The sequence below is a fragment of the Rhinatrema bivittatum genome, chromosome 8 (genome assembly GCF_901001135.1).
Source record: "Rhinatrema bivittatum chromosome 8, aRhiBiv1.1, whole genome shotgun sequence".
NCBI classification, from domain to species: domain Eukaryota; kingdom Metazoa; phylum Chordata; class Amphibia; order Gymnophiona; family Rhinatrematidae; genus Rhinatrema; species Rhinatrema bivittatum.
This window is the reverse complement of record NC_042622.1, coordinates 151,402,169-151,430,013: the sequence shown is the minus strand read 5'-3', so window position 1 is coordinate 151,430,013 and position 27,845 is coordinate 151,402,169. Positions and strand designations below refer to the sequence as shown.

At 43.6% G+C, this 27,845-nt stretch overlaps 1 protein-coding gene across 5 annotated transcripts in view; it reads right to left on the bottom strand.

Moving 5' to 3' along the window:
• Window positions 1–27,845, bottom strand: part of PC (pyruvate carboxylase) — a 582,027-nt gene that overhangs the window by 461,756 nt on the left and 92,426 nt on the right. For all 5 annotated transcript variants that reach the window (XM_029611112.1, XM_029611108.1, XM_029611109.1 and 2 more), the window contains 4 exons: window positions 26,828–26,993; window positions 20,762–20,907; window positions 17,919–18,036; window positions 5,746–5,897 (listed from right to left, as the gene is read on the bottom strand). In XM_029611112.1, coding sequence (XP_029466972.1) covers window positions 5,746–5,897; window positions 17,919–18,036; window positions 20,762–20,907; window positions 26,828–26,993 — 582 coding nt within the window. The remainder of the gene's footprint in view (window positions 1–5,745; window positions 5,898–17,918; window positions 18,037–20,761; window positions 20,908–26,827; window positions 26,994–27,845) is intronic.

Genomic DNA, 27,845 nt, shown 5'->3' with positions numbered 1-27,845 from the left:
ACTAATGAAACAGGAGAGTTAGGGCATTCCAACAGAGGTTCCAATAAAAACAAACGTAGTTCATGTGTCTATATATAAAGAATCACCTGAGCTAAAGAATTCCAAATTATCCCTAACAACTGAAAAGCAGGTTGTTAATACAAATAAAACACACACCTTGAAATGTCTGTATGCCAATACCAGAAGTCTAAGAAGTAAAATGGGAGAGTTAGAATTAATAGCAGTGAATGGTGAGATAGACTTAATTGACATCTCAGAGATATGGTGGAAGGAGGCTAACCGATGGGATAGTGCTATATCAGGGTACAAATTATGACAGGGAGGCTCAACTTGGTGGGGCACTTTATGTCCGAGAGAGTATAGAGTCCAACAAGATAAAGATCATACAAGAGAGTAAATGTTCAGATCAATCTATATGGGTAGAAATCCCATGGATGTTGGGTAAGAGTATAGTGACAGGAGTGCTAAGAGAAATGCTAAGAGAAATCAGGGAAGCTAACCAATTTGGCATTGCAGTAATGAGAAATTTCAATTACCCCAATACTGACTGGGTAAATGTAACATCTGGACATGCTAGCGACAAAGCTCCTGGATAAAATAAATGACTGCTTCATGGAGCAATTGGTTCGGAAACCAATGAGAGAGAGAGCTATTTTAGATTTAAATCTTGGTGGAACACAAGATTTGGCGAGAGACGTAAAGTGGTGGAGCCACTTGGCAATAGTGATCATAACATGATCAAATTTGAACTGTCTGGAAGAGGGACAATATGTAAATCTACAGCTCCAACACTGGCGCGCACACACGTTATAAAATCGTGCATCCATGTGTGCGCACTGGGTAGCATAAGCGCAATGTTTTAAAATCTACCCCATAGTGTATTTGGATTTTCAGAAGGCATTTGACAAAGTCCCTCATGAGAGGCTTCTAAGAAAACTTAAAAGTCATGAGATAAGAGGCGATGTCCTTTTGTGGATTATAAACTAGTTAAAAGATAGGAAAAAGTAGGATTAAATGGTCAATATTCACCGTTTACCTTTTTCCACTGAGGATTGACTCAGGGATCTGTACTTGGACCAGTGCTTTTCAATATATTTATAAATGAAAGGAATACAACAAGTGAGAATCAAATTTGCAGATACAAAATTATTCAGAGTAGTTAAATCATTAACGGATTGTGATAAATTGCAGGAGGACCTTGTGAGACTGGAAGATTGGGCATCCAAATGGCAGATGAAATTTAATGTGGACAAGTGCAAGGGGTTACATATAGGGAAAAATAACCCATGCTATAGTTACACAATGTTAGGTTCCATATTAGCAGCTACCACCCAAGAAAGAGTTCTAGGCATCATAGTGGATAATACATTAAAATCGTTAGCTCAATGTGCTGCGGCAATCAAAAAAGCAAACAAAATGTTAGGAATTATTAGAAAGGGAATGCTGAATAAAACGGAAAATGTCATAATGTCTCTGTTTTGCTCCATGGTGAGACCACACCTTGGGTACTGTGTACAATTCTAGTCTAAGCATCTCAAAAAAGATATAGTTGCAGTGGAGAAGGTACAGAGATGGGCGACCAAAATGATAACAGGGATAGAACAGCTCCCCTATGGAAAGGCTATAAAGGTTAGGGCTGTTCAGCTAGGAGAAGAGACTACTTTGGGGGGGGGGGGGGGGGGGGGGGAGAGGAATATGATAGAGGTCTTTAAAATCATGAGAGGTCTAGAACGGGTAAATGTGAATCAGTTTACTCTTTCACATTGATAGAAGGACTAAGAGGCATTCCATAAAGTTAGCAAGCAGCACACTTAAAACTAATCTGAGAAAATTCTTTCATTCAACATACAATTAAGCTCTAGAATTTGCTGCCAGAGGATGTGGTTAGTGCAGTTAGAATAGCTGGGTTTAAAAAATGTTTGGATAAGTTCTTGGAGGAAAAGTCCTTTAACTGATATTAATCAAGTTAACTTAGAAAATAGCCACTGCTATTATTAGCATCAGTAGCATGGGATATACTTAGTTCTTGTGTACTTGCCAGGTACTTGTGGCCTGGTTTGGCCTCTGTTGTAAACAGGATGCTTGGTCTGACCCAGTATGGCAATTTCTTATGCTCTTAAAACAAAAGTATTGAAGTTAACTCCATCACACATAGCTCATCCAAAATATAGCTCTTCAACCTGCGTAGCCAGAGAGGTTTAATTGTGATGGTGTGTCAAGTCTTTGGTGGTGGAGATATTTTTGGACTACCTTTTCCTATCACTTAAACTAGATGTTAGTAAAGTTAGATAATTTAAGAAAAATATAATATTTTGTAGACTTACTTCAGGAATGAGTGTTTGTGATTATCCAGTCTTGGCGCCAAAGTATAAGAGTAGGACTCTATCCTCTGCTCCTTTACTGTATCCTCTGCACTATTCCGCTATCAGTCTGTGTGCTTCAAAGCTCTCTTCTGGACCCTCTTCTCTATCTATACTTGTTCCCTTGGTGCTCTGATCTCCTCCCACAGCTTTATCACTATTATAATGACAACCATATCTACCTCTCTACAGCAAAGTTCATCACAAATCCAGTCCCAAATTTCAGCCTGCTTGTCAGACACCTTTATGGCCCACCACCACCACCCCTAACTTAACATGGCCAAAACTGTAGGGGGGCAAGCCAGTCGCCTTATTTATTTATTTAAACATTTTTATATACCGGCAATAGTTGTGGACATCATGCCGGTTTACAGCAAAACTGGTTAAACTTGGAATTTACATTTTAACAGGGGAATCAAAACTGGGAGGAGGGTAACAAGAAGTAGAAGAGAAGAGAAATAACGGTAACATTAACATTAACATGGTTCCTCGGTGTGAAGAGGAGAGAGGATAACAAAATATGGTTCCTCAATATGAGGAAGAGAGAATAGACGCAAGGAGGTCTATTTTTGGAGATGGTGTAGGCTTTTTATTCTGGGTAGGCTTGTTTGAACAAAAGGAATGTGCAACTGAACCAAAATCTGCAGACCTGAGCAATATAACAGACATCCAGCCATGTGACGGCCCCTGTAGTGAATGTCTTGTGTGAACTACAGAGAGAGGAAGAAGCTACTATTGTGCTTATCAAGAATCTGTCTTCATCTTGCTGGTACTGCCAGACAAACTTGTTAAGCTATGGTCTTGACAAAACTTTGTATCTAGCCTTGAAGCCCAATAATGTTCACAGTGGTCTGACTTATGCCAGAATCTCTGTGAGAATATGCATATACTTACCAGCCAAGGTGTCATAACCTTTGTTACAAGAGTGATTTCCTCTGTTAAACCAGAAACTTAAATAATATCTACCATATAAAATTATTGTATATTTATGCTGGTACAATAAAAATTTCATTTTCTGCCTATAAAAGATGTAGCATTATGTTCCTTTTAATCAAGCTTGTAACATGTTATCTGATTTTTATGTCAGATAATCCAGAGGCTAGAAAGACTCTGGCTGGTTCACATACAACAGAAAATAAACATCTTCCAAAGGCTGCTTACCTCAGCAGTCCTTCAATGCAGTTCCAAAAGCAGTTAAACAAAACTTGTCAGTCTGTATGCTTCCTGCCTGCCTGCAACCTGGGGTATCCCTAAACCTTCTGGGTCCTGACTCCTTATTCTGTGGTAAGGGGTGCCCTCCCCTTCACCCAGAATCCCTTGCGAGGCTGGTTTATAAGGAGGACCAGGCCAGATGGTTGTGGCTGGTCCCCCTTTAGGTGAACCAAAAGAGTTTCCTATACACTCCCTCACAGCTACCAAAATGCTTATCCCACTCTTATCACCTCCCACTTAAGACCACTGAAATTTTCTCTTTGTGGTTCTCCTGCTGAACCTTCTTTCTCCATTGTAATAATTCTAAAGTCAGTCGCATGATTTATCTATCTTCAAAGTAGCTACGACTATGTAACTTCTCAATTCGTTACATTGGCTCCATCTGCTTCCACATATAGTTCAAGCTTCTCTTACTCACCTATAAATGCATTCGCTTTGGAGCTTCTCAGTACATATCTTCCTTTCTCTCTCCCTACACCTTTCCTTGTGAACTCCATTCTTGGAGAGTTGCTCTTATCAGTGCCCTTCTCCTCCAATGCGAACACCTGACTCTGTGCTTTCCACCTTGCTGTACTGCATACCCATAATAGACTTCGAGTTCATATTCAAATCCAAACTAAAATCTCATCTACCTATGTATCAGCCCTGGGTGGCTAGTTATGAGAAAGCCAGAAGGGGTACAGGAAGGAAAAGAAATAGAGGAAAAAGAGAGGAGGCAAGAGGGGCAGGCAAAAAAAGAGAGGGGGTCAGGGGGATATTGGTGCTGAGCAGAGTTTAAGGGGGTAAATTAGCTTGAGTTGGGCAGGAGGCATTATGTTGGGGCCATCATCAAAACCTAAGTCCCATCATCAAAACCTGAGACATGTCCCTGATGCTGTACTTTCCGTAACCGGTACCTTTACTTGTCTTATTACTATTTTCTAATTTTCCCTTCTTTTCCTACCCTTTTAATGACTGTGCATTACTTTGGCAACACATGTAAAACTAACATTCCAATAAAGTTACCCAAAATTGAATCTTGTAAAGAGTGAGGGATGCAATGTTTAGGCTGTTGGGGTTGAGAGTGGTGGGAACACAGCGGGGGTACTGAGAACGAAAAAGAAAGAAAGACTGGTAGGAGAAGTAAGACTGATGGGGAAAGGGTGTAGGATTGAAAGTTCAAGAGATACTATTGGGGACATGGTGAGAGGATTGAAACTATTGGGGACAGTGTGGCAGGACTGAGAAACAGACTAGTGGGAAGAAGATAGGCGATTGTGAAATGGGAGACTGGTGGGAGAATTGAAAGACTATGGGGACAAGGTCTGGGCAAGCTGGAAGGCTTGAGAGGGACAGGTTGTGAGAGAACTGAGAAATAGACAAGTTTGTTGGGAGGACTGAGAGAATGAGATACTAGTGGGATGGGGAAGAGAAGAGGAGGGCCTATGTGCCTCAAAGGGTATCCCCTTCTGCCTACTGAAAATGGGAGACTCTTTGGCACTGTGCATTCCAATTCCTTGGCTCTTGGTACAAGAAAAATTGGCCACCCTGGACTAGATCCCCTCATCTGTTGCAGGGCCAGCTGCTCCATGAAGCAATCATTTATGGCATCTAGAAACCTAACCATTATTATTTTGCTACAAATGTTATTTGCCTTCCAAATTTTTGTTAGCATTTCATTGTAGCATAGTAAATGGTAGCAGATAAAGACCAACCTGGCCTAACCAGTCTACCCAGCAAGATGTTTAGGGTTATAATTGCTGCTCTGTGCAGGTTCCCCCCATGCCATGTCGGAAGCACAATGCAGTCATTTTAATGTCTTTTTTGGGCTGAACCGCTGCTCCATACTGGTAACCCTAATGCTTCATTACCATCCTCTTGCCACAGCATTTCCCAAAAAAAAAAAATGTTTAAAAAACTCATTTGAAGGGTTATTATGAATTCACATGACCTGAAAATCATTTAATCAAAACCCAGTCATTCTGAATCAAGCATTATTTACCTCAATGTTTTGAGAAAGTCCCAGTATCGCTCTTCACCACCCTTCTCTGAGACGCCTACGAGGACACCTTGTGGTATCTGAACTCTAGGGAGGACCGACATGGCACCTTCAAACTCCCATAGCCAGAACATTATTAAACATGGAGACAGGCCAGAGCTTATATAAAGACTTCAGAAGAACCACTTTTCCTACCTGTTTGGCCAGCTTGACTGAGTCATGGGTGAGGCGGTCTCGCAGCTGTGGGTCCAGCTGAGCTGCAGGTGCAATTTCCACCACTTTCTGGTGCCGTCTCTGGATGGAACAGTCCCGCTCATATAGGTGCACCACATTTCCGTACTTGTCACCTGTCAAGGAGAAAGCCCAGGTCAGGTCAAGGTGCTTTCTAGAGTCAAGACAGATATCTACCATGGCTCCATGCTCCACCTCTCCCCTCTAGTTGGAGCAAATTTGGTGAGGAAACTAACTGTATTCTCACCTTCACATGCTATCTGCAGTAAACTGGTCTCACCTCTTCCAATTCTCAACAAACATTTGGCAGGGGATGTTTATGGTTGGACATTAGTGGCTAAAGGAACACAGAGTTACCCCAAAAGAAGTAGTGAATCAGGTAAACAATTCTTTAACTATGCTATGTCCTATATCTTCACATGAATTTCCACTACACCCACTGGTATGTGCTACCTCTGTAATTGTCCCATTCTTTCAGTGTATTTCAGATACATAACTTCCAGCTCACAAAGCATGAAACTGGTCATCTTATTTTGTTTGAACTGGCAGAAAACTGAGAACATAAAAATAATGATCTCAAAAATATGTTATAATGGCTCTAGGAATAGCAACCCATTTTAAATAAAAATAAATACATATTTTGAAAGCTTTTTTTTTTCTTTTTTTTGAGACCACTGCATCTGAAGTGAGGTGCTCTCTTGGTCTAGAGAAGATCCCCCAGGTTCCTGAGGTAGATTTTTCATGATTCTGTGGCAACAGGTGTCAATTTCTGTGGCACCCTTTTTAAACGTCTGCAGCAACTATGTGACAGATGTGCCTAATTTTGCATATATTGCAATTTAAATGTCTTTATTTACTTTATAGAAATAAAGTCATTTTCTGACATTTCTATGTCAGTTAATTTAGTTGGTTCTTTATTAGAGGAAAAGGGATCTTAGTGATTGGGACTGGAGAGGAAGAAAGGGAAGGGAGGCTGGGAATGGGATGATAGGAGACAGCAGAGAAGGGAAAAGAGAGAATCTTAAGCAGGAGGGAGAGAGGGGGAAGGGATGAAAGAGGACAGCAGGAGAGGGGAGGAATCAGGAGTGGGGCAAAAGAGGGAGGATCGGGGATGGAAAGCAAAGGATGAGAGTGGAAGAGAAGGAGGGAAGATTGGGATAAAGAAGAGAAGGAGAAAGGAGAAGGATTGAGATAGGGGACAAAGGAAGGAAGTCACGGACCCCCATCCCCTCTTTCCCTTATCCCCCTTTCCAAATCTCCTTTGATCCCCTCAATCTCATTTCCTCCCTCCTACAAACCCCCTCCTCACTCACCTGGTACCCCTCCCCACGAAGCCCTCAACCCTAGTTCAATCCCTTCCCTCACCCCACGAAACCCTCACTTTCCCCAGTTCATTCACTCTCCTCCCTTCAGCGATCCCCATTCTATTTATTCATTCATTCCCTCCCTCCCCCCCCCCCTTCAGCGATCCCTCGGGGTTCACTCCCTCCATGCTCCCATCATATCCCCTAACTTATCTGCTCCTATTTGCTAACAGGAGGACGATGGCAGCCTTCCACCTCCTTCAGCACAGGTTAGAACGTCGCGCTTTGAACCACGTGGTTCAAGATCTGCAGGCTCCGGCAGGGAAGGAGTGAGAACGCCCCAGAGGAGGTGTAAGGCTGCCATCCTCCTCCTGATTGAAAATAGGAGCCAGTGAGTGAGGGGATATGGGTGGTTAGATTGTGCCATCCACTGCCACCAAATGTTTTTCTTCCGGGGAGGGCAGGCAGGAAGGAGAGGGGGAAATGCGCTGTCCACTGCCATCCTCTTACTGCCACCAATACTTTCGTTTCAAAAAGGTCTCCCGGTCTCCCATGGCAATTCAGCCAGGATTAGCCAATTCTGTGGCAAGGACCCAAATGTTGCCGCCATTACTGCAGCCACACAATCACAGGAGACTGGGGGGGGGGGGGGTCCTATCTACAGCCTGAATAGCAATTGGAATGGTTCAGATTATCTCAATTTTATTTATTTATTTATTACAAATTGAAACAGTACATAACAACTGGTGGCTGGTGGATTCTTCCCAGCCTCCAGCCAGATTAAGATACAGTACAGCAATTTTCAAATCCCCACCTCACATCCCTCAGGAGGTAATATCAAGCGACAGTCAGGCCAACCATAATAGTAGCATATATCAAAGAAAACAGAATCATAAAAAAAGGAAATCTCCATACTATTTAGTAATCATTCAAAATTATACTGAGGGCTCTGTGAGGTAAAAACTGCAAATAATCCCAAATTCATAAAAACTCTTAAATTTTCCACATATTTTTCAATGGCAGACCCAATGAAGCAAATTCCTCCAGTGTGTCAGTGTGGGTGGATCCTTGTTCAATCAGGATTGTAGTATAGGTTTCTTCGCCAACAACAAAGCTTTCTGCACCCACAATTCAGATTGTCTCTTACCATTTGTCTTTGGATATGGCAAGACAGTCTTCCCTTAATCTGTAGCCGGTTGTATTTTCTGCTGTACGCTTTGGCTACTTGTGGGATCCCTCGACTATTGTTGTTCGGATTACACGCATCTGCCCTAGGATGTTCAACTCCTTTTAAACAACAGGGTTACAATTTAGAGGTCTGCCAAACGCTTATCTTATATTTTATGTAACGCCAACCGATTTACTTCAACCTCTAGTTCCAATTTGAACTTTCAGTATCCCGAAAAACACTTGTCATCCTGGGGCAGATGCGTGTAATCTGAACCCTATTGTTTAAAAGGAACTGGAATAGTCAAAATAATAGCATAGCGGGCCTTCTTGAAAATCTGAAGGTACTGACGCAGTCGCTTTTTTCTCCACGTGGCTTCTGATACTGCTCCATCTTCATTTAAAAAATGATAGGGTTAAAACTGATCGAGCCCACCATATGCTAGCTCATGTGCTGAAGGATAATGGCAGACTGCATGTGGTTATAATCCGGCTGCACAATTATGGAGACAAGTGCAGAATAGTTGAGGCTAGCAGGTTGGTGCAGGAGCTCACCTACCACAACAAGAGGCTTTTCAATTTTCATGATTACTCAGCTGAGCTTCAATGAAAACGCAAGAATTTGTGGCAGTTAAGAGAGCACTTCGGGATAAGAGGATGACATATGCCATGCTTTACCCCCATGAGAATGAAGACCAGCCATGCAGAGAACACACTGATTTTTGAGTTGGTCAAGGAGGTGCAGGAGTTCCTCAAGAAGCCTGGACGTGAGGAGCAGGAAGATTCACCTGCACGTTTATAGTGCCCGATATCAGTTTTATACTGCTTGTGACTTCTTTTGGTCAGGAGGTGTTGGCCATGGCATTATTCTTCTGCACCCAAATTAAGAATGTCTAGCCTGGAGGGATATTTTACATGCTGTTTATCTTACACATTTTGCTTTGGAAGGTGGGAGGGAAGGGCTCCTGCGGTTTAGTTTAATAAATGGTGGGGGGGGGGGGGGAGGAATAGGTAGTCCCCTGCTGTTATTTTTCTTATTACAAATAGCACAAACTGTTGCGTCTCCATCTTTGTGTGGCTGAGAAATAGACTGCTTCAGAGGGAGCAACGTGTTGTGCAAATTCTCTAGATGTGAGTGTGCCTGCTTCTCGCTGCGGTGCCGTGCTGAACGGTCTGAGTTGTCACGCTGTTGGCTGCGATGGGGGGGATTGGCAGTGAAAAGAGGAGGGCAGTGAACGTTTGTCTTTGCGCATGGAATGAGCATGACAAGCAGTGGGGCTTATGGTTATTGAGAGAGAGAGAGTTCTATACCCAGTTGCTTGGGGTAATGGAGTCCTTTACATCATTGCCCTTTGTCATGGGAGCAGCTTGGAATGCATGCTCAGATCTTCTGGAAGATAGACCCTTCCGAGTACAATCTGCGGGTCAAGTGGAGACTCTCAAAAAGATGATAGGCTTGGGGCTGGTGGAAGTGTGGAGGGAGCAAAACCCCCACTGGGAGAGAGAGAGACTGTACAACATCTAGTCAATACTGATTTCTTTCTGTGTGCTAGGAACCTCCTCCACCTGGCAGACCCCGTGGATATACTACCAGGTTTTATTTCAGACCATAATCCAATCTCTCTCCCTTTAAAGCTGCTACATCCTGTGCGAATATGTAAAAGCTGGCATTTTAATGTGTCACTGCTAAGGCAGAAGTCTTTTTGTGCCCTGATGTCTGAGGCAGTTAAAGAATTTGTTGAGATACAGGTCGATCCAGTAAAGTGTGCTCCGTCGGAGCGCACTGTCACCCTGCTCTGGACGCGTGTTTTCCCTTACCCCTTATTCAGTAAGGGGAGGAAAACATGCGGCCCACCCGCGGCACCTAATAGCGCCCTCAACATGCAAATGCATGTTGATGGCCCTATTAGGTATTCCCGAGCGATCCAGTAAGTAAAATGTGCAGCCAAGCCGCACATTTTACTCTAAGAAATTAGCGCCGCCCAAAGGTCGGCGCTAATTTCTTCCGGCGCCAGGGAAGTGCACAGAAAAGCAGTAAAAACTGCTTTTCTGTGCACCCTCCGACTTAATATCATAGCGATATTAAGTCGGAGGTCCCCAAAAGTAAAAAAAAGTAAAAAAAAAAAAAAAAAAAAAATTTTGAATTCGGCCCGCGGCTGTCGGGCCGAAAACCGGACGCTCAATTTTGCCGGCGTCCGGTTTCCGAGCCCTTGGCTGTCAGCGGGCTCGAGAACCGACGCCGGCAAAATTGAGCGTCGGCTGTCAAACCCGCTGACAGCCGCCGCTCCAGGCCAAAAGGAGGCACTAGGGACGCGCTAGTGTCCCTAGCGCCTCCTTTTCCTCGTTTGCACCGCGTCGCCTAATTTAAATACTGGATCGCGCGCACCGGCCCCTCGCCGGTGCGCGCGCCGGGAGAGCGGGCGTTAGTCCGCTCTCCCACGGACTTTACTGGATCGGGCTGACAGTGAGGGGGAATATTCTTCTGCTCTTTTATGGGAAACGCTGAAAACTGTCCTCTGGGGGAAAATAGTTAACTTGCAAATCTCAAAAAGGAAAGGAGAAAATGAGAGAGGCGTGCTTGTCAGTTTGAAAAGAAGCATAAAGAAATGGGCTCCTACAGGATGTATTGGGATTTGAAAAAATGTAAAGAGGACCTTAAGGGGCTACAATTAGAAAATATTGAGTGCAGCCTCTGCTATTCATGTCAAAGAACATTTGATCCCGATAATAAAACAGGGGCAATGCTGGCAAGTCTGATCAGGCGAAGGACACTGCAAACCTTAACAGGAATGCACAAAAAGGATGGAAGGGTCACTCCAAAACTGGAACAGATGAGTCTTTTACAAAAGATGTTCTCCAGTATCTTGCTGGAGTGCATCACCTGACGCTGACGGACATGAAGAGAGAAAATGGGGAGCCCCATCACTATGGAAGAAGTGCAATGGGTAATGATGAGATTACCCAGCCAAGTACCCTGCAGATTTTTATATGGGATTTTTACAAGAATTACATTGCAATTGACATGGGTTTTCAACCATGTACAACTTCACCCACAGGAGGAATGAAATCTTATGGATGCTACTATACTGATTAGACATAAGAAGGGACAGGATAGCCTAAAGCCTACCACACAATCTCTTTTACTTGCTAAGATACTCCAGTTCTGCCTAGAAAACTGATGCCCAAATGGGTTTTGTTAAAAAAGACACACTTCAGTTAACACTCAAAGAGGCAATTTAATATCCTAGCATTGGCCAAGTGAAATAAGATCCCTGGCCTAGTGGTTGGGCTAGATGCTGAGAAGGTCTTTGATAGACTTCATTTGCCCTTTTTTTTTTTTTTATTTACTGTTTTGAAAAAGTATGGTATGCCTATACAGTTCTGCAATTGGGTTCAAGTTCTTTATGACCATCCTAGAAGCAGAATTCTCACAAATGGGGGACTGTCAGATTTTTTCAGCATCCAGAAGGGTACATGGCAGGGTTGTCTTTTCGACTTGGTCATAGAGGTCCTGGCACAAAGGGTTTGAATGGACCCCGAAATACATGGATTTTTTGGGGGGGGGGGGGGGGGGGCAAATCGCATGTCATCTTTGTATGCTGATGATGTGCTGCTCTCTCTTTCTATGACCCAAGGATTTCTGGACCAAAATGGATCTCTTTGTTGGATGAATTTGATGGTGTTGCAGAGTATAATGTCAATTATCATAAATCAGAATGCTTTCCTACAGGCACCTGCTACCCTGGGTGAGATACCCAGGTGTTCTGCTTATTTTAAGAGAGCAAGTTTATATATTAAATGTCTGGGGATGTGTGTGCCACATAAAATGGGTGATTTATATAGGCTTAACTATGTCCCTGTTTTTTTTCAGTACCCTTCAAAGTGAATTGAGGGAGTAGACAAGGCACTTTCTTGCCTGTGCGCATCAAAAAAGATGAAAAAGAAAAGAAAGAAAAGTAAAAAAAGAAAAAATTGACAGTGGGACCCCATCACGAAAACAGACACAGAGTTTATCGGCATCTGTTCACCTTACCGGCGGACACCCAGGAAAACAGACACCAATATGGGAATCAGGTAAGGCTACCATAAGGGGGAAGCTCATTTCAACTGCAGCTTTTAAAAAGAGGGAGAGAGACTAAACTTTGTGATTTGCTAAAATTCATGGAACACAAGCAAATGGGGCAGGATACTGTGTTTAAGGAATTGTGTAACCTGAGAAAGCAGTATAATTCTTTGCTGAATAAAAGGATTTATTTAATGAAACTTCCCCAAATAGCTCATCAGAAGATCTAAGGTTCTCTACCCCCGTATTTTATTCTATTGAAATCGCACATTGCCAATCAGTATCTCTAATGCATTTGTAAATCCTTAATTTGACTGTAATCCTCTTCGAGACCATCTGCAGGAAAATCTGGAATAGCAAATGTTTGTAAATAAACTTACTAAAGCACAACATTTTGAGAAAAGTAATTAACCTGGGAGAACTTTAGCATGGCAACTGAGGGGGGAGGAAAGTCAGTAATGTGATTAATGGAATTAAAGTACATGGGAACATGGTTAATTCCCCAATGGCAATTGCTGATGCGTTTAAAAGTTTGTTTGTTTTTTTGGGGGGGGGGGGGGGGGGGTTGGTTGGTTTGTTTTTTTTTTTTAGCAGGAGTTGTTTTCTGCCCAAAAGAGGAATTAGGACTCTACTGAAGGATATTCAGATGCCTAAGCTTAGTGTGGAAGACAGGGAGAGACTCAATGCTCCAATTCCAGTTTTTTGGGGTTTGTTTTTTCTAAATTTATAATAAGACAACCAAGAGATACATCTTATGTGATGTCAAGGAATAGACAGATACAGTTACCATTGAATATACATGTCACCAGGAAATAATATCCAATAGAAAAAAAATTTTAAAAATTGTAATCTGTGCCTGACTCAAGGAAATAAGGGGGGGGGGGGGGTTATAAAGAGCAATAAACACTGGAATATGTAAAAAGAAATAGATAAGGAAACACCCATTAATCATTATTGCCTAACATTCAGAGCCTTATTAGGTGTGCGTGTCTAAGAATGCCTGAAGTTGTGAAGGCTCAAAAAAGAGATAATTAGCATTCCCAAATCTGACATGGATACTGTAATAAAAAGTAAGCCCCCCTTGAAAGAATCTCTTCACGCATTGATAGAAATTTTTTCCTTTGAAGTTGAGTTGGCCTTGTAACATCTGGGAAAATCCATAACTGCTGGCCATAAAACATGGATTCACTGTTGCGGGTAAAAAAAAAAAAAAAAGACTAGTATTTCGATCAGCGAGAAAGGCAAACGAGACCAATAGAGTTCCTCTTCGAGAAACTACCATCTCATGCGATTGTTCCAGAAATTGAGTTAAATTCAGTGAGGCTTCTTCAGGAGAGTCAGTCGATACCGTTCCATCAGATTTGGGAAGAAAATATGATTTGGTGATCACCGGCATAGCTGTTTCAGGGATTTTCAAAACATGAGAGAGGAAGCTTTTAAATAAATCAATAGTAGGTAAAGATTTTATAACACGCAAATTACAGCTCCTCAATGTATTCTCAATATTTTCCAGCCTCTTTGATGTAATTAAATCGGATTAAACCAAGGTTTAACAGAGTTTGCTCTACTGCAGTAAACCGTGAAGCCACCATTTCAAACTTGGTCCCAAACTGAGAGATAGGAACTCACATTAGCCAAGACCTTAGAGAATTAATGTCCATGAAAATCTTCATGAGATTAGAAATGGAAGATTGTAGAGACATAATAGCTTGCCAAAGACTTCCAACGTTATTTCTGGGGGGTTAACTAAACCCAAATTAGGAAATATAGCAGTCAAGTCTGCACCACCTCTGCTCCTTATTCTGCCCTCAAGCTGATCTAACGGGGTAGATGTTTTACTTACAGATGAGGAGATAGCCCCCCTTCCATAACTTTTCCATCGGGGCTCAATCCCACTGCAGCGCCAAGAGTATTCAGGCTCCTCAGTGTTCACAACCCAATCAGGGTTAGCCACAGTTTGCCCCAAATTCAGATCAGCTCGGTACAACTCCTCCATAAGCAGTTGATCAAAAGGTTCACATTTAGGAGGAGAAGGCGTTTTAGGCAACTTGGGAGTCAATGATGTTTCCTTGATCAAAAGGGGCAGCATTCCCTAAAGCGAGTGTTCCTAAACAGCGGCCATCTTGGCTCCTCCTCTCCCCCCCCCCTCCAATTCCAGTTTTTGAGGTGCTGGAAGTGATTAAAAAATTGAAAAGGCCTCTGATAAATATACGGGTGGATTTTAAAAGCCCTGCTCGCGTAAATCCACCAGGATTTGCGCGCCGGCGCGCAGAGCCCCGGGACGCGCATAAGTCCCGGGGTTTTTTGAGGGGGGCGTGTCAGGGCGGGCCCGAATGACGCGGCGTTTCGGGGGCGTGGCGCCGGCCCGGGGGCATGGTCGAGGCCTCCAGACCAGCCCCCGGGTCGGATGACGGCGCACCAGCAGTCCGCTGTGGCGCGTGTAGCTTTAAGTCTGCTTCTAGCAGGCGTAAATCTAGGGACAAAGGTAAGGGGGGGGGGGGTTAGGTAGGGGAAGGCAGGGGAAGGTGAGGGGAGGGCGAAGAAAGTTCCCTCCGAGGCCGCTCCGATTTCGGAGCGGCCTCGGAGGGAACGGAGGCAGGCTGCGCGGCTCGGCGCGCGCAGGCTGCCCAAAATCGGCAGCCTTGTGCGCGCCAATCCAGGATTTTTTTTATAAGTACGCGATCGCACTTTTTAAAAAAATCTACCCCATAGTGTTGAAACAGAATACTTCAAGAAACTTGCTGAGAGACTGGCCGTATGCATTGCTCTTTGAAATGAATGACTAAAGAATTGAAGTATTTGGGGACTGGAATATCTGCTAATTTGGGAGACCTTTACAGGTTGAACTATCAATTTCGGTTGAAATTGCTTAATGAGAATGCCCTAACATGAAAAAAAAAAGACTGTCTTTGAGCTTGATGGGCATTCTTTTGTGCCTTGAACAAATATTTGGTGATCTGTTTAGATTTATTTATTTAAACATTTTTGTGTACCGGCATTCGTTGTGGACATCATGTCGGTTTACAGTAAACAGGTTAAGTTTGGAAATTACATTTTAACAGGGAGATTTACAACTGGGGGAGGGGGTAACAACAAGCAGCTGAGAAAGACAGGGTAACCAACAAAACAAGGAGATAGAGTATAACAAAACATAGTTCCTCAATATGAGAAAAAAGGGTAGGCCTATTGTGGTCTACTTTGGCACGGATTGATGATTTTTTATTCTGGGTAAGCTTGGTTGTACAACCATGTTTTCAATTTCTTCTTGAAATTGTTCATACATGGTTCGAGGCGTATGTCCGGCGGTAGTGTGTTCCAATGAGTGGGACCTGCAATCGAGAGCGCACGGCTGCGTGTGGAAGAGAGATGGGCATTCTTCAAGGAGGGCACAAGTAGGGTGCCAGATTTTGCCTTTCTGGTGGGTCGACTGGACTTGGGAGTTGTAAAAGGGAGGTCTAACCAGTCAGAGTTGTGCGTGTGGATTGCTTTATGAATTATGGTGAGTGTTTTGTAGATAATGCGTGATGTTATGGGGAGCCAGTGTAAGTCTCTGAGGATGGGGGTGATGTGATCATATTTGCGGGTGTTCGCAATGAGTCTTGCTGCGGCATGTTGTAGCATTTGTAGAGGTTTAATGGTAGAGTGGGGGAGCCCCATAAGTAAAGCGTTGCAGTAGTCTAATTTGGATGTGATGGTGGCTTGGATAACTGTACGGAAATCATGGGTGTGTAGGAGGGGTCTAAGTTTTTTGAGCACATTGAGTTTGAAAAAGCAGGCTTTGAGTATGGAGTTTACATGGTTCTTCATACTTAATTGATGGTCCAGAATGACTCCAAGGTCCTTAAAGGGTTGTGTAGGGGGGTTGAGTTTAGTGGTGTTAGACAGCGGGGGGGGAAGTGGATGAGTGGGGGGAGATGAGTAGCAGCTCAGTTTTGTTTGTGTTGATGGCAAGATGGAGGTTGGTGAGGAGAGAGTTAATGGCCGTGAGGCATTTCTCCCAATGTTCTAGGGCGTCTGCGAGAGAGTTCTGTATGGGGATGATGATCTGAACGTCATCAGCGTAGAGGTAGAACTTAAGGTTAAGGTCAGAGAGGAGGTGTTATAGATGGGTAATTAGTTTAAAAGGTTTTGCAGAAGACTGGGGAAAAAGGGGATATTAATATACCAAATCTCCATGACAATTTGGCAGCTTCATTTACTATCTTTAACCCAGTGGAATTCCTTAGTGGCTAGTCAGCACTAGATAGAATCTGAACAGAGAGGACTGGGTAGTAGTAGGCGATTCCCTTGGAAAAGATGTACATATAAAAGTTATTTGGTTCTGTGACTGCTACAAGGGAATGGCAGGCATAAGCAAGGGAAACCATTGCTGGGAGTATTCTCTATCTTAGGGTGTGAAGAGTTATGTCAGCTTTGGCAGCCAAATGTCTGTGCTATGATTAGTAGGGAGACATTGATGAAATCCTCCTATTTGTTCAGGGAGGGTTTTTTATTTTTTGTATGTGGGTGGATTTTCAAACCAAATATTATTTGGGATTGTTTTCCCTTTTTGCATTTATTCATCTGTGGGATGTGGTTAACAGGACAACAATAGGAGTTATATTGGCTAGAGCCTCCTCAATGGCAGAGAGGATAATTTTTCTTAATAGCAACCCAAAAAGGCAGATTAGTAAAATCTATAGAACTCTGCAGTGGGCTAAAGATCATAACCCACTTAAAGTGACACAAATTTGGAATAAAAAATTAGGTCGGGAAATGCAAAAAGTCTACTTGGATCTTATTCTAATAGATATCTGGAAGCACTCCCAGTCTTTAAAATTTTGGAGAGCAGCAATACAGAATACACACATGGGCCTATTTTACACCCTTTCACCTCAAAGCCACGAACAATTCCAATATTTGTTAGAGAGTTTTGTGATCTGAAGGGCAACCTTACTTGCATACTATTCACCTGTCCTATTATTAAAGACTATTGAGTTAATGTGCAAAAGGCTATGTTGGCCATTTTTGGAGTAATAGTGCCTGATGATCCAAGAGTTTACATGTTATTTTATTGGCCCTCTGAGTTGAGCATTGGTAAAATGAGTCAAATTATTATAATTACTTGCTACTGGGAAGAGCATGCTCTCTTGTGGTATTGCAAGAAATTTAATCCTCTCTTTAGCAAAAACTGATATGAGGAATTAAGTGAATAGAGTTGCAACTTTTATCTGCAAAATTTAAAGGGAAGTATCAGGTGGCTAAGACGTTTCGGGACCCTATATTGACTTTCCTTAGTGGGACTCTAAGTTAACAATTAACTAACAGTGTAATGACTACTTTTTTTTAGTACTTTGTGATATTAAATTGGAGTGGGTGGGAGGGAATACAGGGGAATGAGGGAATAAGTTTGGGCAAATTGCTGTCTATAGTGGGAAGGGAATGTAGGATGCTCGGTTTTGACACTGGTTGAGACATCTTTATATATGACCTCTGTATGATATTTTCTGATGTCTGTTTTGAAGATGTGTTTTGTTTATCAGTACATCCTGCCGTGATTTATTAATTTACTCAACAGTAAATTATTATTTTTTTTTTTTTTTTTAAGGCAGCCTATCACTTACCCAAGATCTGCACTTCAATGTGCCGCGGCTTCTCAATGAACTTCTCCACGAAAAGAGCACCATTGCCAAATGCTGACAGCGCCTCCGAGTACGCCCGGGTATAGTTCTCTTCGAGTTCCTAAATGCAGAGAGGAGACAGTAAGGGAATTAAACCTACCCATCTCCTTTCCAAGCACTATCGAAAAAACACACAAAAATCAGTTAAAAAAATTAAATGGGAAAAAATATTCTTTAACTGCTTAAGCCCATAAAAGCAAGTGGCCATAATGTGAGCAAACACAATCTAGCAGGTGATGACAATGCTTGCTTCTGTTGCCTTACTATCAGGCCAATGCAATACTATGCGCTGGATGCAATGCACGGCTCAACCCGCTATTGGACACGCATTTTGGATGCACGTCCATAACCCCCGATGCAAAATGGGGGTTAGCGCACCCAAAACACACGTCCAATCGCGCACTCAGGTAATAGCACTCATTACATGCAAAGGCATGTTAATGAGGCTATTACCTATTCTCCCCGCTGCAACAAAAAGTGTGCCCCCGAGCAAGCATTAATTCTGGAGGAGCCCAAAAAGCGTACAGAAAAGCAGAAAATACTGCGCACAAATATTGCATCAGCCTGTATGATGGATGAGGTCATCACTTCCCAACTAACCCCACTTCTGCAGAAAGAGGTGCACCAGAAGGATGCATTATCTGTAGCCAATGGTGTTCAAAGCTGCCAGCACTGAAAACCAAGGGTTGAGATTGCTGGGTTGCAAAGGAGGGAAGTGGGTGGATCAGCTGGCTACTTTTTGCCTACATTTCTTTTTACCTCCAACTCTTTCTTCCATAACTCTGAAGGAAGCTCAGAAGCTGGAATTCAGGCGGCCTTGAAAAGCAAGATGCATTCTTCTTCTCCCCCATCTTCCCTCTCTCTATTCCACCAAATGCACAATAGTCATGATAAATTCAATTAAAAAAAAACCAAACCTCTTTATTATTTACATTTTCACCTTCCAGCCCTATCTTTTTATCACTCTGGGCATCTAATCTATGGATCTAGACCAGGGGTAGGCCTCAAACAAGGGACATCCACAATGAATGTGCATGAGGTATATTTCCATATACTGCCTCCATTGTATGCAAATCTGTCTCATGCAAATTCACCGTAGTTGTCCTGAAAACTAGATCTGCTTCTGGCACTCCAGGATAAGAGTTGCCTACCCCGACCCAGACATTAATTCTCATTTGATAAGCCTGGAGGAGTAGCCTAGTGGTTAGAACAGCGGCTGCAAACTAGGGAAGCCAGGATTCCAATCCCACTGCTGTTCCTTGTGACCTTGGGAAAGTCGCTTCATCCTCCATTGCCACAGATACAAAACCTACAGGCAGATTTACTAAGCTGCGAAAAAATGGTATTGTGAGTTAAATAGCACATAACGGATATTAAATGCTGTTTATAACACGATATCACCATATCATGACACAATCATGCGACAGAGCAGAAGATTCCTCCCCCATGGAAATAAGCTGCTCTGCATACGAAAAAAATTGCCTAATGTATGCAAAGCAGCTCATGCATAGGCAATCCTATGGTAATAAAATGACACAGCTGACTTTAGGAAAATAAAAATCAGGCCCTTTACATTTGAGGAAGGTGTAATTATTTTCCTGAGGGAGCTTCGGGCAGCTAACACAAGCCCCCAATGATCCTGTGGGAAAATTAAACATGGTGCCAAAAATACACCCCACAGTTCACTGGAGACCACCATCTGTCCCCCCTACTGCCTTCCAAGGTGGCTTTGGCCTGCACCCTTCTCCACCCCCTCCCCTTAAACAAAAATAAGTGGCCCCTTAGCTAAACAATTCCCCTCCCCCATTAGGCCCACCCCTTCTCCCCCCCCCCAAAAAAAAGTAAAATCCCAAGGTCTAGTGGTCACCCCCCCCCAAAAAAGAATTTGACCCTAGTGGTCTAGGGGAGGGCAGGCAGACCCCAACCCCAATCCCCACCCCTAAACCCCCTCTCCATATCTCTAAAATACATCTTCGATAGACAATGGGGGCCCAGAGCACCCCATAGCTCTGGGCTCGTCCATGCTATTTTTCAAAATGGTTTAAGGGGAGGGGGTGGGAAAGGGTGCAGGCCATCACTGCATGACGGGCCTCTTTTTTTATTTTTTTAATTTATTTTGGGGTGTAGAGTCACTTTGGAAGGAAGTGGGGGGGGGGGGGTGCAGCTGCGGGTCTTCAATGATTCCCGGGGTGAACTGCATAATGGAAGGGGCAAGATTTTTTTTGGGCCTTGGGCCTTTTAAATGTTGGCTACCCCAGCTGAAGTGGGTTGCCAACGCAGGAAGAGGCCCCATGCCACAGCACAATTTTTTGCCACATGTTTGTGCCACAATAAAAAAGAAATTGTACCAGACTGCCACTATAGTTTATCTGGGGGGGGGGGGGGTATCATGGGGATGCCCCCTGTGAAATTTGGCCCTTTCTGCAATAAACTATCATGGTTTAGTAAATCTCCCTGTTAGACTGTAGGCCCTCTGGGAATATGAAAATACTTATTCTACCTGATTGTAATCTGCTTTGAAGGGCCTAAAAGGCAGAATATAAACCAAATAAAGAAAAAATACAATAAAACTTTGGGATGCTGTGACTCACGCTTCCCCCAGTCAGTTTGACAGTAAACTGGGTAACTGTGCTCCCTTAAGCAGCTAATAAGTACATGCTACTAATAACATAGGTTTCAAGAGGAAAATTCTCTAAATGATTTTTGCCTTTTCAGGGGCATGAAAACCAATGCTGCTGCTGCCACCAGCTTACATCATTTTACCTGTCAAAGCCCACGGCACTGACCTCATAACTGCGCACCACCCGCATCCCTCTGCCACCGCCACCATATGCAGCCTTGAAGATAATGGGGAAGCCATATTTATTGGAGAATTCCTGGGCCTCTGTGAGGCAGGCAATTGGAGAGTCTGTGCCAGGCACCACAGGGACACCTGGATAGAAAAGAGAAATGCAAGTGGAAAATGTATCTCTGCATCAGCTGTAAGCTGCACCTGGGCATAACATGATTGTCACTAGGATGGCAACATCAATATTTACAATAGGGGTATTGTTAGTGCCAAGCATACTGGTCCTATGTCCCAAGCCTAAAGATTAGTGCCCTGAGACTCTGCATTCGCATTAATTTTTTTTTCAATCACAATTTACCCTGCCAGCAAGTTGCCGCTGCATGCAGTACCACACTATCAATCACCGTTGTGCTGCACTGCTCTGCTATAATCTAGAATTAAGGGTTGTCGGAGGGACTCAAGGCCACCTGTGCTCTGCTGGGTTCCTACTCCCACACAGACTAAACAAGGCAGATGCTACATCAGCCAGGCCCAGTGAACTTAAGGGGAAAGTTTATTTATTTTTATTTATTTTTAACTTTTATATACAGACATTCTTGCATTAAATGCAAATCATGCCGGTTTACAGTGAAACAGAAAAAGCAGGAAAAGATTCCTTAGTCGAATACAATGAAACAGCTTAGTTAAAGGAAACATAAAAATAAATTTTTACATATACACAAAAGTTTGCACGAAGGGGTGCACAAAGGGGAGAGTCCCTTTGTCATGCCCCTTCGGCGCACGACGCCTGGTGTTGAGGCTGTCTTAACTGTCCGATGTTAGTGACGTCATGGGGGGCGGGTCTAATGATCGCAGCACTTAATGGTGCATTGGCTGGGCCATGCAGCCGGAGAGAAAAGGCTGCCACATCGGCCCAATCCATGCTAAAGACAGGAAGCTGCCATGGTTAGCTAGCCCCATGCGGTGGAAGTCTAAGCTGCCCCATTGGCTGGGCTGTGTGGCCAAAGAGAGGAGGCTTCTGCTCCCACCTGCACATTTCAAAAAGCGAGAGTATAAGTGAGCTTGTGAATGTATGTGAGCAACAGCACGTGAGAGGGAGTGTTGTGGGAGCAACAGCACGTGAGAGGGAGTGTTGTGGGAGCAACAGAATGTGTGTGAAATTCTGTGTGGGCCCAAGGAAGAGGCTGTTGCTGCCTGCATATTCCAGAGTGAAAAAAGTGTATTAGACACAGAGCATGTGAGAACATATGGAAGAGAGAGAGAGGTGAGGGAGCTGTGTGAGAGCATGAGTGTGAGATGCTGTGTGGGCTCAAGGAGGTGGCTGCTGCTGCCTGCACATTCCAGAGAGAGCATATATGTGCGCAAGTTTGTCAGAGAGTAAGCATGTAAGCATCCAGAGGATGAAACATCACTTAGCCCTGACAGCTGCCTATCACCTTTGGCACTGGATTCCATCTGAGAAACAGAACAAACAAAGGACAAGATAAGGATCTCTCTCAGCTGAATAAAGGATTGTCTCTCTGCAAAATATATACAGGTCAATAAGCCATCTGAACAAAGGCTGCTACTGGAAAGGCCAATTTTCCAAGTAGCAGGACTAATGGAAAGGAAATTAAACAGGTAAAATTTCTTCTTCCATTTCATCCTGTTATGCCAGTCCAGATCACTCCATACGAATGGGAAGTATCAAAGCACAAGTAACTAGGAAGGAAGGAAGGGCCATCTTGAGAACTGCAGCTCCATAAGCTGCATCCTCTTTAGCCAGAACATCCAATCTATAATGCTTTGAGAACGGTTGCTTCCATGGAAATGTCTGCTGGGGCAACCTGCTATCGTTTCCGCTCAAGAGGAAGATTGTGCTCTTGTAGAATGAGTGCAAATAAACTATGGGGCTCGCTAGCCCTTGAACAAATATGCTGAAGAAATGGCTTCCTTCATCCATCTAGCCAGAGTCACTTTGGAGGCCCTTGCATGGTCCAAAGAAAAAAAAACAAAACAAAACTCAGATACAGAAAGTGTTTGCTACCTCAAGATACCTAATGACTAACTGACCAACGAACATCCAAAAGTCGCAAGAGCCTGTTAACACCATGAAATGCTTCCTTAGAAAAGGTTAGGAGAACAACTAACTGATTAATATGGAAAGATGACGACCTTTGGCAAAAATGAAGGGACATGTCGAAAAGACATTGAATCTAGCAATATCACAAGAAAGGGGTCCCTTCAAGAAAGCCTGAAGCTTAGAAATATGCCAAGCTGAACAAAAGGCCACAAGAAATATCGTCGTCAAAAAACCTCCTTATGTGACGCTCACGTGAGAGGCTCAAAAGGAGGTAACATCAAGGCCATCAGAACCAAACAGATCCCACTGCAAAACTGAGGCTTTAATCTTTTAACACCCCAAAGAAAATGGGGCACAACCAGATGAGCATCTAGCAAAACTCCACCAAGCTTGCCTCTCTAGCAGATCACCGCCATCTGAACGTTTAGGGAATTTAAAGCTAAGCCCTTTTCCAGACCTTGTTGAGAAAAGCCAAAATACAAAGAATATCAGCAAGAAAGGCAACTCTACATCTGTCTGGCAACTCTACATCTGCCAGACAGATGTAGAGTTGCCATTCTTCCTAAAGCGAAACCTTTCAAAAGTCAAAACATAAGATAAAATGGAGGGGTCCAAAAGATCGAGCCTTGTACAAAGAGACCCTAGGCCATTTGTAGGTATAGAGGTGACCGACCTGAAGCCTCCTTAGATCTGCATACTGCAGTCTGAGACCAATCTAGGGCTATAAGAATCATCTGATTGTTCTCTATTTCGATCCTGCACAGGACCCTGTCAGAGTGGCACAGAAGGAATGCATAAAGAAGCTCCCCTGCCAGCTATGGGTGAATTAACCACATGGGCTTTCCATACCAAGTTTTCTGCAATGGCTGAAAAACCAAGGAACCTTGACATTCGTGCGAGTTGCCATGAGATCCATGTGAGGCATGCCCCACTGGAGAACCACACTTTGAAAGGCCTTTCTGCTCAACTCCCACTCTCTGGGATATAGGAGGTTCCTGCTCAGATAGCTGTCCTGAAATTTGTCCTGTCCTGCACTATGAGCTGCTTACAACTGCAAGTGTTTCTCCACCCAAGGAAAAAAAATTCTCTCCTCCAACATCGCCAGGTGCTACCCTGCCTGTTCAAATATGCCACCACCATGGTATTGCCAGACAACACCCGAACCCACTTTCCCCCAAAGTTAGGGAAGAAAATGACAGAGGACAAGCCTTATCACTCTGGTTTCCAGTCTGATGATGGATCAGACTGCCTCTTGTGGTGAACAACAACTCTGGACTGCTTGGCCCAGGCAATGAGCTCCCCAACCTGAGAGACTTGAATCCATGGTAATGAGAACCCATGAGGGGAACATAAGGCTGACATCCACAACAGATTCTGAGGAATGGACCACTAGAGAGGACTATCTTACTGGACAGGGCAAGGGAAGATGAAGCTGGTAATCATGAGACTAAGGTGACCATCGAAACAGAAGCAATGACTGAAGAGGTCACATGTGAGCTCTGGCCCAAGGAATTAGATCCAGAGACGCTGCCATAGACTCAAGCAAATGCAGATAATCCAAAGTTCTTGAAGGTGCCAGGGTGGAAAACCTCCTGACCTGAGAAGTCAGTTTGTTCATCCAGTACACTGTTAAGCACACTTGACCTGCCTGTCAAAATGTGCCTCCAGATATTTCAGGGATGAAGAAGGAACAAGCTTGCTCTTTGCATTGTTGATCACCCAGCCCAAACTTCCTAAAACTTGGGTCACTCTGTTGGAAGCATGGATTCCTTCCTGGTAAGATTTGGCTGTGACCAACCAATAACCCAGATAAGGACACACCATGATGCCTTCCTGCTGTAAAAATGCTGTTATGATCACCATGAGCTTAATGATCGTATGCAGAGTAGTTGCCAAACTGAAAGGGAGCCTTAGAAATAGAAATGTTTCTGCAAGAGGCAAAAGCAGAAAACCTTCTGATGGGAATATGTAAATAAGCCTCCAACAGATCCAGAAAGAAAAGGGACTCTCTTGCTCACAGCCATGAGCACAAAGTGAAAACTTTCCATCCTGAAATGAGACACCCAAAGACTGTTGCTCATTCCCTTGAGATTGAGAATGGGCCTGTAGGACCCATCCTTTTTAGGGACTACTAAGTAAGTGGCATAGTAGCTGAGACCATGCTCTGATAGAGGGACTGGCACTATGGCCCACAACAACTGAAGCCTTAGAGCCCATAAAGCCATCAGAAATAGAGGCAATGAATCCCAAGGTATAACCATGCCAGACAACGTTTAGCATCAACTGATCCAGTTATTTGAGCCCACTTCTGGTAAAACCTCCACAGACAGCCGCCTATTTGAAGAGCCAGACAATGGACTCACCGCTCTTCATGAAGACGACAGGCTGGATCCTGAGAGGGCAGATGTGTCCAGCCTACACTTTCGGAAGCCTCAAAAGGACTAACCCCTTTCCCTCACACTCTGCGAACCTCAGAAGGTATAAGATCCCAAAGGCTTTTCTGGGTTATGCCACCTAGAGTCCTGAAACTGACCTTGACCTTTGCCAGGTCTATAAAAGGACCGACTCTTATCCTAAAACAGCATCTGTGGCTTGGGTTCCCCCAGATTCTTCACTAAGTGCTCCAAATTCTCTCCAAAAAGGATTCTTCCTTTAAAGGGAAGCTTTCTCAGACACGACTGATGAAAAATCTGTTGCCCAGTTGCAAAGCTAATGAAGTCTTCTAGCTACATCTGAAGCCACCGATCTAGAAGGCATCCAGAAAAGAGCATACAGTGCATCCACTAAATAGGATGCCACTGATTCCATCCTAGCCACTTCTTCCCTCTGTGAGCTGCTGAATCCAAACGCAAGAGCGCGCAAAACTATAAGGCTGCCGCAAATAGAAATCTGAACGGCTAACGCAGTGGCAATGAAAAGATGCTTCAAAAGGAAGCTCAGTCTTCCTATTCTTTAGGCCCTTAAGCAAGTTACTTCCCTCCACAGGTATAGTAGTCCACAGAGTAACCACAGTATGCAGAGCGTCCACCTGAGGAACTTGAAATAAATGCTGGACCACTGCAGGTGCAAGAGGACACGATTTCAAAAAATTTACCTCAGACCACACTCTGAAAACTTCCACTCTGCCAGGACCATCTCTTCCACCTCTGAATGTAAAGGAAAGGCCTAAACGGAAGAAAGTATTTGCCAGGAACATAATATCATATGTTTACCAGTTGTTATAAACTGAATTCCTTTTTGGAGGAGAATATTTGACTGTTTGGATAAAGTATTGAACTGTTTGGTAGAATAGTAAAAAAAAAAAAAAAAGGTTTATTTTGAGATTCTGAACAGAGATCAAAGATTGACTGAACATCTGTACATTCTTTTGATGTTTTTGTAATGTTCTAATTAAAGCAATCTGAATAAACAAATGTATTAAAAAAAAACGCAATACCCTCATACAGTCATGACATTAATATACTTGAAGAATGGATATAGTAAGAACTGGCGAGTAGATCTTCAGAACCCATGCAGGCATTGCACTGATAGAGCAATAATCAAAGGCATTTCCATGAGTAAAACTGTGTTTTACCTGTGAAAAGGCACTCCAATTATTGCCCAATCTGTGTATAGATAAAAGGATACTCATTTTTCAATGCGGCAGGTACCTTGGGGGCATTTCCAAAGGCAGAAAAAGGGCAGAAAAATATAACACCTGGGCCTGTGGAGCGTGAAGTCTGGATCGCTTGCAGTGACTTCTGGAGTCCTCTCCCCGGGGCTGCTGGTCAATCCAGACATATCTTGGTATTGATTGCATGCAAACTACCAAAGTAGTTTTGCTTTGATTATTGGTGCAAATTCCGCAGGTAAAAGTATCCACAGAGTTTGTACCAATGTGGGCATGGTTGATTATTTCCCCCAAAAAGCATAAAGAAGGCAGATTAAAGGGGAGGCTCCCCAAGCCTAGGTGAGTCCCCACCAGTGAAGAGCACCTTAGAAAGATAAGTCACTCCCACCAACCTGCTTCAATGGCAATGGCTCGTGCCTCCACCTTGTCACCCATTTTGCGCACCACCTCAGGGGTCGGTCCAATAAAGCGCACGCCGGCATCATTACATGCCTGGGCAAAGTCCGAGCGCTCTGAGAGGAAGCCATAGCCCGGGTGAACAGCATCCACTTCATTATCCTGGAAAAAATAATAATAATATGTATTATCAACAAGACACTGGATGGTAACTAGGCAGGAAGCACTGGCTTATATCAGCTTAAGAAAAAGGTTAACTATCCCTGGCCTGGCCCAACAGCTCAGATGGTAAGAGCTGTGGCACTACCATGCTGAAGGCCCTTAGTTAAATCCCTAGGTTGGGTCAAGCTGGGTCTGAAAGTGCTGCGGAAGTAGCATTCACAGCCCCACCGGGGGGGGGGGGGGGGGGGGGAGTAGAAGACAGTACTGATCATTAGTTAAGGGTGACCCCTAGTGGCCAGATTCATAGCCCATGATTGCAGGGTTCCAAAAGGAGAACTAATGCATTTCCCCTGGTCCAAGAGCGTCTTTGTAATGACTGGACTAAACATAATTTGGGAGGGAATATAAAATAGGGTGGAATTTGCTCATGGTGCCAGATCCAAGCCATGGTTCTGGTTGAACTGGAGATACAAAATGAGCACATGTCAAAACAAACAAAAAAACTCAAGGTTATCTATATCTTTGTATCAAAATGCCCATTGCAGAATCTCACAGGGACCTGATTATGAGTGTCAAATTTGATCCTGGTTTTCAGGATATCTTCAATTAATATTTATGAGATTAGCACAGGAGTAAACCTGCCTATTGGGAAAACCTCAGTGACAGGTAGCAAAGACACAGAGATCCAAAATGTACAAATCGGAGAAGTCTTAATCACTTAAATTTACAAATCACACAATAAGAAATGTATATTTTCAGAACCAAACGTATATCTAAACAAAACTCAAACTGTCACCGGTGACTAATAGTCACAATAAGAGCTGGAGAGACGCTATAAGGAGATATCTCATG